Source organism: Pimephales promelas, chromosome 7 (genome assembly GCF_988280905.1).
Source record: "Pimephales promelas chromosome 7, fPimPro1.hap1.1, whole genome shotgun sequence".
Classification (NCBI taxonomy): Eukaryota; Metazoa; Chordata; class Actinopteri; order Cypriniformes; family Leuciscidae; genus Pimephales; species Pimephales promelas.
This window is the reverse complement of record NC_142775.1, coordinates 2472319-2483969: the sequence shown is the minus strand read 5'-3', so window position 1 is coordinate 2483969 and position 11651 is coordinate 2472319. Positions and strand designations below refer to the sequence as shown.

Sequence of the window (11651 nt, the reverse complement as noted above, 5' to 3'; positions counted from 1 at the left end):
AAGCTTTTTAAAATGTTTAAAGGAAATCCCTTTTTAATCATGAGTTAGCCTACCTTGCAAAAAAATAAAAATAAATATAACATCCTGAAATCTATATTAATTCTAGGGGATTTATAACTATCTTAAATATAATTGTAAATAATTGGGCGACTTTTATTTTGATAGCATGGCAGTGAGCAGGCTGCTTTTTGTATGGCTTCCACCACGAAAGAGAGAAACTGATTCCCTTTGTTTACAGTGTATTTCATCCTCCAGTGATAATATCGCCGTCAGCTCGTGTGATTTTCGCCAAAGCCTGCAAATGCTGACGTGTATTTCATGGCGCCATTATTCTACATCCATGTCCGTTCATCTGTGGTGAATTCGCTTATCTAACCATAAGCAGAATCTCACTCATGTGCACTGAATAATGTGACGGGATCCTCTGTAACGTTAAAGCTTCAGTTCGGTGTGTGTGAGGATGTTCTGTGTGGAAACTGTCGTGTAAAGGGTGAGTCTGCGTTTTTGCATTCTTGGATGTTGCGTAGCAGCTAATCACGAACAGGGAATGAGGAAATATTTCAGCCGCTGAGAAATGTTTCCCCTGGCGTAGGCTAAGTCATGTTTGGTTGTGTTTTGTGGGGAAAGCATCTTTGTTGGGGAGACGGACTTGATTCCACGCCCAGTTATTAGCGAACACACTCATCTTCAGTTGTTTGCTGCATCATGTGTTTTGATGTGTGCAGACAGTCGCGGTGCTCGAGGCTGTCCCAGGAAGGAATTTGTGTATGCTCAAACCTGCTGTCCTCAACCATATAATAAAACTATCACTTGTTTTAAAGGGCATTAAACTTATATGGTAGTTCTATAAAATACACACATAGATGCATATCTTTCCAAGTGTCAAACATATTTCCAAACATTTTATGGAGATCTTCATCTAGGCGAGAGTAAATTAATTCTCCCCTCCTTTATTAAGTTATTTATTAATTTTGATTTATTCAGTGTTTTTGCTAAAGATTTAAATCAGAAAGTCTATCCAATATAATAACATAAATATAACTGCTGCCATTGGCAACAATCAGCTGTGACGTCAAAGGAAGCAGATAAGGAGAAGTAGGCCTATGTCACACTCAAGATCGAGCACAAGTGTTCAGGTCGACTGCTTACCCAGCAAAGTCAAAATCACAGTCAATACTCATCTTGAAAGTCGTCAACAACCAATTTTATGATTAATCTTATGATTCTATTTGGCAAATTTCACATTCATAAAAGTAAATTTAATAATTATAAGCCTTGTTTAAAGTTTTTTTTGGCTGATTTTATGTTGTATATTGAATCTCTTAAATGTATAGATAATAAGAAATGCTCGGACACAGTTGTATTTGCTAAAGAATTGAAAATAATTGAACAGTGAAGAATTATATGTTTCTCTTCTTTCCTCAATACTGTCTTGGATTGTAATTTCTCGTAGCTATTATATTTATAAATAGTTAAATTTAGCCCTTATATTTATTATTATTTATTATTTTTTTTATTTAGTCTCTTGTTCATTTATGTTAAACTATTTTTGGAAAATCTTGGATTGTTGTCTTTTTGGATGTCATGTTATTGTTTGTATGTTTGTATAATGTCTAATAAAAAAAAAAAAAAAACACTTTTAAGAGCCCTGCATAAAATTCAGCCACTGGTTAAACATCTTCTAGGCCCTACATGATTACATATTTGCAATCATAATACATTGTACCAAACCTTACATTTACCACAAGCTGATTGGCTGAAAAGATTTATATCCACCAGCTAACAAATGTATGTCCTAGGAACGTTTTGTTAACATTCCCATTAAGTTATGAAAACTTCTTCTTTTTCTCTGAACGTTCAAAACATCCAGTTTTTAAAATGTTTTTTTGGTTATGCGAACATAAAGACAACATTACATTTCATCGTTTAGCAAGCAGCGCTACACTGTTATTAGTTCTGCAGGAAGAGAATATTTGTTTTCTTTTTTGACAGAAACAAATGATGTTGCATCATTTGCATGTCTGTAGCCCTCAAACCATGTTCACTTTATGGCCTTTAATCCTGTAATTGTGGACAAATGTGGGCACAGAGGACTCAGGTGTGATCCTAATTTTTATTTTTTATAAATGTCTGATTATAAATCACTGTCTTCGATAAAGTTTTGTCTACCCATTTATGGTGTTTTTTATTTTTATTTTGGGGGTGTTTTGAATTTACTTCAAAAAGTACCATATTAACTATGTACATTTTTAACTACATTAAAATCTCATTCCAATAAGTTCTTAGAGCTAAAACCTAAAGATGAAGTGACTTTGCTGTCACCTGGTGTCTTATTTTGGCTTATTTTAGAATGCTCTAAATGACAGTTTTTCCCATTCATTTCTTTGGGTGCCCATTTTTGACCCAAATACAAGATTAAGGAGTTTTTTTTTTCACCCACTTAACATTGTAGAATTGAGTCAAAAAAAAGTGTGTGTGTTCTGAGGCAAACTTAGGAAAAGAAGCCAAGTCTTGTACCACTCAGATTTTTTTTTTTATTTGCGGACATTTGTCCAGAATACGGTTTTAGGGTTAAATCATTCTTATAGTGTTGTCAAAAAGTACTGACTTCTTGGTACTGATATTTAAAAAATGTGACTATGCCTGCATTTTGAGCACCGCTGAATGGATTCTTAAACACCTCTGATTGGCCATTGTATTCACATGCTCGACATATCTCTGATTGGCTACAATTATTAACAATATCATCTTTGACGCTCCCGAGCGCTTACACAGATGCACACAGGAGCGTCAATCAGCTGATCCCCAATGTATGATAGACGCCACTCCCTGTGTAAAGATAACATGTTTTTGAACCGTTGATCATTGTAGTCAATGACAGACATACATTGGGTCTCATTCATGAAACATTCGTAAATATACGAGTAAATATAAGAGTGATTTGCGCGTAAAGAGACCTTCCCGAAAACTCTTCTCCTGATTCACAAATACTTCGTAAACGTCAGATGTGATAGTGAAATGTGTGTGTTAATGAATTCCAACCAGTCGTAAATGGGATGCGCGGGCACGTTCATTCTCAATTACCATAAATCCCGCCTATTTTATCGAACTGACATCTATATGCATATGATAACATGAATGTGAATGAAAAAGAAAGATTTCTCGGATGCAGAAATTGAAGTTTTATCATCAGAAGTTCATTCAAAATGCCACATTTTATTTTCAAGCATACATAGTGGCCTATCAGGTCCTAAAAAAAAGGAAGCTTGGCCGCATATTACAGATGCAGTTAATGGAGTTTCTTCTGTTAATCGAACAGTCCCAGAAGTGAGAGGAAAATGGTTCGACATTAAGCTTGACAGCAAAAAAACAAATTAGTTCACTTCGGAAAAATCAAACTGGAGACTATTACTGGCTCTCATAATAAGTAAAAAGAAAAACCGTAACTGTAATTACTATATAATTTTTTTTTTTTTAATTCTGTTTAAATATGTACGGAGGCGTATTGCATTCACTTGAAGAAAAAAAAATCTACTCTGTTTTTCCGAATTAACGAGTTAATTTTTCATGAGAAAAAAAAATTTGCTCTGTTTTTCTGAATTAATGAGTTAATTTTTCATGAGAAAAAAAAAATTTGCTCTGTTTTTCTGAATTAATGAGTTAATTTTTCATGAGAAAAAAAATTAGCTCTGTTTTTCTGAATTAATGAGTTAATTTTTCATGAGAAAAAAAAATTTGCTCTGTTTTTCTGAATTAATGAGTTAATTTTTCATGAGAAAATTTTTTTTGCTCTGTTTTTCTGAATTAATGAGTTAATTTTTCATGAGAAATTTTTTTTGCTCTGTTTTTCTGAATTTACGAGTTAATTTTTCATGAGAATTTTTTTTTTGCTGTTTTTCTGAATTAATGAGTTAATTTTTCATGAGAAAAAAAGTTTTTCTCTGTTTTTCTGAATTAATGAGTTAATTTTTCATGAGAAAATATTTTTTTCTCTGTTTTTCTGAATTAATGAGTTAATTTTTCGTGAGAAAAAAAGTTTTTGCTCTGTTTTTTCTGAATTAACGAGTTAAACAGAGCAAAAAAAAAAATTCCATGAATAATTAACTCCTTAATTCAGAAAAACAGAGAAAAACGTTTTTTCTCATGAAAAATTAACTCATTAATTCAGAAAAACAGAGCAAAAAAAAATTTCTCATGAAAAATTAACTCGTTAATTCAGAAAAACAGAGCAAAAAAATTTTTCTCATGAAAAATTAACTCATTAATTCAGAAAAACAGAGAAAAAAAATTTTCTCATGAAAAATTAACTCATTAATTCAGAAAAACAGAGCAAATTTTTTTTTCTCATGAAAAATTAACTCGTTAATTCGGAAAAACAGAGTAGTTTTTTTTTTCTTCAAGTGAATGCAATACGCCTCCGTAAATATGTGCCCAATTAAGGTGAATTAAAATGCAGCTGCAGCCTTATTAATGAGCAAAACGTTCGGATGTTAAAGTCCCCGTGAACCGGAAGTTGCAAATGACTTTTCTCCAGTGTTGTGACGTATTTCCGTAGAAATACGAAGAAAAACGGAAGAATACTAAACGGAATACTAAATGAGGCAAAATAGTGGGCGTGGCTTTTTTTTCAACTAGCACCTGATTGGATCTAGAAAAATGGGTGTTTCATGGGTGATGCATTTTTTTGACGCAAGTTTACACACGCCGTCAATCAATGCTCGCTCGGCGCTCGCAAACACACAGCAGCTGTCAGTTGGAGGGGCGTGGTTATGGATGTTAAGGAGACACCCAAACCGTAAAGCCTACGTCATCGGGCAAGGTCCTCCAATGCAGAGGGGAGGGGCATTTTCAAAATTTGATTAAAGATTACGAAGCCAAACATTTTTTTTTGTGTGCTTGACTTGCATGTATGAATTGTTCACCACAAAACGATCAATTTAAGTATGGTCAATTTTGATTTCATGGGGACTTTAAGCGCACCATTTACGCGTGGCTGGGAGCAGGTGTAGATTTCTTGCGTATAAACGAACATTTGGAAAATACGAACATTTTAATGAATCCGAAAACTATGCCAGAACCACTTTACACACGATTTACACACAAATTCATTCTGCTCGTGTTTCATGAATGAGACCCAATGAGTGTGTCAACACAATGGCCAATCAGAGGTGTTTAAGAATCCGTTCAAAATGCTGGAGGGAAATTCTGGTATCGTCACATTTTTAAAACGTTAGTACCGACTTGCTAGTACCGAGTGTTCTTGTACACTTATACATTAGTAAAGAGTTGATTATTCCATTTGCTCTAGTTCTCATGCTTTTTTAGAATAAATTAGTGGACATTTAGACCGCCAATTGATGCTGACTCTCAATTACACCTGTAAGACATTTTGAACTCACTGTATTGGTAACTCATGCAATGTTTTTTTCATTAGGTGTAATGGACTTTTGAATCATTCAGCATGTCCCACTCGTCCAAGCCTCGATCTCACCCTTGTGGCCTGTGTGACAAATCTTTTACCCAGATCTCCATGCTCACCAAACACAAGCGAATGCACACCGAAGACAAGCCCTACAAATGCCCCTACTGTGACAAATCTTTCTCTCTTTCTTCTCGCCTGGTCCTGCATAAACGCAGCCACGCCGGGGAGAAGCCTCACACCTGCCGGCTTTGCTCCAAGACCTTCATCTCTTCGTCCCACCTCTCCCTGCACATGCGATCGCACTCCGGAGAGAGGAAGTACAAATGCAGCGTGTGCTCCAAAATGTTCATGCAGTCGTCCCAACTTCTGCGCCACAAGACCATCCACACCGGCGAGAAACCCTTCAAGTGCCCCGACTGCAACAAGAGCTTTGGCCGTGCCTCACACCTGAAGACCCATCGCAGGCTCCACACCGGCGAGAAGCCCTTCAAATGCACACAGTGCGACAGGGCTTTCACGCAAAAGGCCGGGCTTGTTATCCACCTGCGCTTGCACACGGGCGAGCGCCCTTTCAAGTGTGACAAGTGTGGGAAGGCCTTCCGCACGTCCGCACACCTGCTCAACCATCAGGCCCTGGAGCTGGGCGAGGGACGGTTCAGGTGTGCCACGTGTCAGAAGGGCTTCCGCTCCGTGTCCATGCTGAAGCAGCACGAGAAGAGCCACCAGGGCAGCGGGATGCTCTGTTGTGGCGTTTGCTCCGGGACCTTCGCTCAGTCCTCTTATCTGCAGCTCAACCTGCACTTACACGGCGGAGAGCAGCTCTTCCACTGCAAGGTGTGCAACAAAATATTCGTGAAGATGTCCACCTTTGAGAAACACTGCACAAAACATCAGATGGAGATGGACAACGAATGCGAGGACGAGACCGTAAAAGAGGAAGATCCCCCGTTCGAACTTCATTCTGCTGCATCCCCGACAGCATCCACATCAGAGGTCAACACGCGCTCCAAAACAAGAGCCAAAATCAAGAGTACAATGGACAACTCGTAATCGTGGACATCACTGCACCATTAAAGAGGACCTATACACACTTTAAGTCTTGATTTAGTGTTTCAGGCTCTACTAGAACAGGTTTTCCTGCTTGAATGTTGATTATTCTCCTCATATTCTCCATTGTTGTGGCTCCTCTCTTCCCAGTCTGTCAGTATCGCTCTGTTTACTTCCTGTCTCTATGAAGCCCGTCCTTCTGAAAAGCACACTGTGCTCTGATTGGTCGGCTGGAGCAGTGTGTTGTGATTTGTCAAGAGCTTCGAGTGTGTTTGGGAAAATGTCCCGCCCCTTACAATAACCACCAGATTAAGGCCCCGTCCACACTACTGCGTTTTCGATTAAAAACGGAGACCTTTTGCTACGTTTGCACCTCCCGTCACGACTAAAACGGGAAAAACGAAGACCTAAAACGGAAAAGTTTAGAAACGCTGCAGCTCTGTTTTGCGTTTTGAATCTCCGGAGGGCGTTTTAGTGTAGACAGGACAAAACGGAGGACTTCAGAAACGCTGACGCAGAGGCTGACGCTCGGCTCTATGATTGGGTGTTATCAGTCATGACGTATCCTTCCCTGATTCGTCAATCACTGTTTACACCGGCACGTGCATGCCCAGTGTTGGTGAATTGTCATGTGATCTGCGTTTTCAGTAGTTTTAATGTGGACTGAGACCATTTCTAATACGCAGATAAAAACGCTGGTGTGGACGGAGATCGTAATCGTTTTAATTCTCAGTTTTTAAACGAAAACGCAGTAATGTGGACGGGGCCTAACACACTACTAACTAACTCAAACAGGCCCTCAAGACTACAATGGAGGCGTTTCCGGAGTTCAGAAACATTGGCCTTGAGAATAACTGGATTTTTTTTTAATGCGCAAACAGCAACATCACACACTAAATAAAGATCAACATGTGAAAAAGCATATGAGGACCTCTTTATCATAATGCCCTACTGTATTTATGATTTATGATATAAATGATGCCTTCATTTTCTCCTATCTATGAACCTCTCTCTGCACTCATACAGACCTGTGGATCATGTAGGTGTATAAGTGTTAAATAAGTGTATAAGTGTTTGCACTTAATTTAGTTTATTGTTTTTTATCCATCATACTTATCAAAAAGTGGCAAAGCACTATAGTTACAAGCTCAGTATAGGTACAGTACAGGTACAGGAACCGTACAGTATAGGTACATCTACAGTATAGGTACATCTACAGTATAGGTACAGGTACAGTATAGGAACATCTAACGTATAGGTACAGTATAGGCACATCTACAGTATAGGAACATCTACAGTATAGATACAGGTACAGTATAGGAACATCTACAGTGCAGGTACAGTACAGTATAGGTACATCTACAGTATAGGAACATCTACAGTATAGGAACATCTACAGTATAGGTACAGTATAGGAACATCTAACGTATAGGTACAGTATAGGCACATCTACAGTATAGGAACATCTACAGTATAGATACAGGTACAGTATAGGAACATCTACAGTATAGGTACAGGTACATTATAGGTGCATCTACAGTGCAGGTACAGTACAGTATAGGTACATCTACAGTATAGGAACATCTACAGTATAGGTACAGGTACATTATAGGTGCATCTACAGTGCAGGTACAGTACAGTATAGGTACATCTACAGTATAGGTACAGTATAGGTAAATCTACAGTATAGATACAGGTACAGTATAGGAACATCTACCGTATAGGTACCGTATAGGTAGATCTACAGTACAGGTACAGTATAGGAACATCTACAGTATAGGCACATCTACAGTATAGGTACAGGTACAGTATAGGTGCATCTACAGTATAGGAACATCTACAGTATAGGTACAGTATAGGTACATCTACAGTATAGGAACATCTACAGTATAGGTACAGTATAGGTACATCTACAGTATAGGCACATCTACAGTATAGATACAGGTACAGTATAGGAACATCTACAGTATAGGTACATCTACAGTATAGGCACATCTACAGTACAGGTACAGGTACAGTATAGGTGCATCTACAGTATAGGTACAGTATAGGTACAGTATAGGAACATCTACAGTATAGGTACAGTATAGGTACATCTACAGTATAGGCACATCTACAGTACAGGTACAGGTACAGTATAGGTGCATCTACAGTGCAGGTACAGTACAGTATAGGTACATCTACAGTATAGGTACAGGTACATCTACAGTGCAGGTACAGTATAGGTACATCTACAGTGCAGGTACAGTATATGAACAGGTACAGTATAAGTACAGGTACAGATATTATTTCATTATCTGCAAAGATATGAATCTGCCATGACATGCATAATTCAACTGAGGTTGTCTTTTCATTCCTATTCAATTCCCTCATATTTAATGCCTTGAATTTGAATTGAAGTGGCTAACCGATTTAAATGCTACCGTAATATTTGTATTTATTTGACATGTATAACCTGAGGGTGCAAGGACACTTCTTTTCTATGTTGAATGACACTGCATTAGATTTTTGTTGTTACCCATTTTTATTCAAATAATATCAATCTAAGAACTCAATCTAAACTGGAAACAATTCTTCAGTTCTGAATTTTGCACAAACCTGATTAATACAAAAACTTACTTCTATACATACTATATCTAAAAATACAGACAGATAAAATAATTGAGACCTTTCTGCGACACTTTCTGTATTGTCTCTAGATTTCCACAGAATTCAAAGGGCTGTCATTTGTAGCATTTATTTAAAATAATAAGAATAATATTTTACTTGTAAGATTGTTGTAATCTTGGCAAGAAACTAATCTCAATTAAATGTTTAAAACCAGTCCTCCGAATTCTGCTGATTTCTGCGCAAAATAAGGAGAGAAATGTGTAAAAACATTCGCTCTGTGTCTAGTCATATTGCACATCTTAGATTTCATAAAGGAGTCAAGGAGGATCATAAAAGAAAATATAACAGAACAACTAAATGATTTTTATTGCGTAATTTCAAAGAGCTGAAGTAAAGTAATATTGACAGTGGGTAGTTGAATTATGTAATATAATGTACAGTCTGGTTTCATATCCACAGAGAAACTCACAATACATAAATGCTTGGTATATTTATGCAGAGTTTCATTTTGCTGAAGTCTATTATAACAATGCTGTTGATTGGATTACTTGTGTTAATAGTGTTAATAGTGTAGATGTTTATTTATTTTCTTAGTTTAAATGTAAGCTATTGTTAAAAATGTGCATTCGATTTATTGTTAAATTTCTATTACATTATTACGTATATGTTGTTATAAAGCAAAGACAACATCTGTGATTGACACCTGAAATAAAACTATTAATTTCTTTAACCCCCTCAGACCTGAATTATGTTTCAAGTTTCTGAAAAATATAAAAGTACATTTCCCCAGCTCATGCGGCTTCTATAAATGAAAACAAATGAATATATATATATATATATATATATATATATATATACATAATTGCTTTCATTGTGAGTTTTTTTTTTGTCCATTCCAATGGACATCAGGTCAAAACAGGTGTACTTGCCAAAAATGTACCAACATGAAATAAATTAATAAACATAAAATTTGTTGGTCTATACTTTAAGCTTTTTCTCAAGGTCAAAAAAATTCCAGCAGTACCATTTCAACTATAATTTTGAGGTTTTTGTTTTACAGATTGCACATTGTTTGTAACAAACTAAATAGGCTATCTTTGAATCAATCAATCTAAAGTCATTTTCTGTGTGCATCTTTCTTTTTTTAGAACAAAAACTTGAACATAACATTACAACTTTAATCGTGTTTTTCCTTTATATATTGCACATATATTGCATTTATTCATGACAAAACAAACCTAGGAATCAATCAATGCATTCATGTTAAAGTCATTTCCTGTGTGCATCGGACGAGTCCCCGGACACGCCCCCGTCCCACGAACCCACTATTTGTCCAATAACCCACTATTGCCTTCATGCAATAAGAGAAACTCAAAATTTCAACCCCCCCAAAAAACGACAGGGGTCCCCCTGTCGACTTTTTCGGTGCAAGAAAATAAGTTTCTCTGATCTTCTTGAAACTCTGGATTCTGATAGAGTGCACACTAGAGTGACTTCCTGAGTGCAAAAATGGAGGCTTAAGACCCTTCCAGAGCGGAGATATTTATAATGGCAAATGCTACGTGGGATTTCAATATCTGAGCTCTGGAAGGTCTAGCCTCCATTTTAGCACTCAGGTCTAAGTCCCATGGCCCTCTATCAGAATCCAGAGTTTCAAGAAGATCAGAGCAACTCAAAATTTCGACCCGGAAAAAAAAAACGACAGTGGTAGCCCTTTCGTTGTTTTTTTTTTTTTTTTGTGTGAAAAAAACAAGTTTCTCCAATCTTCTTGAAACTCTGGATTCTGATAGAGGGCCATGAGACTTAGACCTGAGTGCAAAAATACATATGTGACCCGCTCTGGCGAAATGAGTCGGAAGTCGCAACGTTCCATTTTAAGATATGGCCCGATTATGTGGAAAAACATTGAAATAACAAAACATTTTTTTTTTGCTAATTTCAAAGAACAGACATTCAAAAACAATCTCCCGAAGTTTCGTAGTCCAAATAATTGAGTAAAGGTATTTAAATGACGATTAAAGTTGTCAAAGCTTTAAATTCGCGGAAATAAACATAGCTCTTCTCAACTCCCCTCACCTCTGCGCATTTCCCGGGTAGGCTATCCGCTGAAACGTTGAACTCAAAGCGTTGAACTCACTGGAGGCTTATAACCTAAGCTGTGTGAGTATATCTGCAAGAAGAATAGATCTAAAAGGCTGTAACGATCGCGACACTCAGATCCACGAACCTGTCGCGGTGTGAGAAGACAGAATCACGACACGTCCCTTCATCTCCCGCCGTCATCCTTCAAGTCCAGACCCAATTCTACCACATATTTAATTTACTATTATTTGAAGAGTTCAAATTATAAAATACGTAGACCTACACAACAAAACTAGTCAAATTATTACTAAATTGTTTAAAAGTGGGCAATTTCCGCGTTATGGAGGAGATCCATAATTCCCAGATAATGAAATATTTTAATAAATAGGCCTAGACCTATTTGAATTAGCTACACTGCACAAACCAAAAGTAGTAATCCTACCCACCGGATGAAGAAGGGTAGACTCTCCCCAGAACATAAAATCTTCAT

At 37.0% G+C, this 11651-nt stretch overlaps 1 protein-coding gene across 18 annotated transcripts; it reads left to right on the top strand.

The window, feature by feature from the left end:
• The first annotated feature begins 160 nt into the window (after nt 1-160).
• LOC120492761 (uncharacterized) lies at nt 161-9817 on the top strand. Of its 18 annotated transcripts, XR_016169213.1 has the most exons (4): nt 161-490; nt 5435-8114; nt 8250-8272; nt 8386-9817. XR_016169213.1 is itself a non-coding variant. In XM_039691010.2 (2 exons), exon 2 carries the CDS (start codon nt 5462-5464, stop codon nt 6470-6472), a length of 1011 nt encoding a protein of 336 aa, XP_039546944.2. In that variant the 5' UTR covers nt 161-490; nt 5435-5461; the 3' UTR covers nt 6473-9817. The 18 variants fall into 18 exon arrangements, 1 of the variants encoding a protein (XP_039546944.2); XR_016169212.1 differs by having other exon boundaries at nt 5435-7676; nt 8132-9817; XR_016169197.1 differs by having other exon boundaries at nt 5435-7873; nt 7953-9817.
• The last annotated feature ends 1834 nt before the right edge of the window (nt 9818-11651 follow it).

Coding starts and splice junctions, on each gene's coding strand:
- LOC120492761 (XM_039691010.2), top strand. CDS start 5,462: ATGTCCCACTCGTCCAAGCCTCGATCTCACCCTTGTGGCCTGTGTGAC.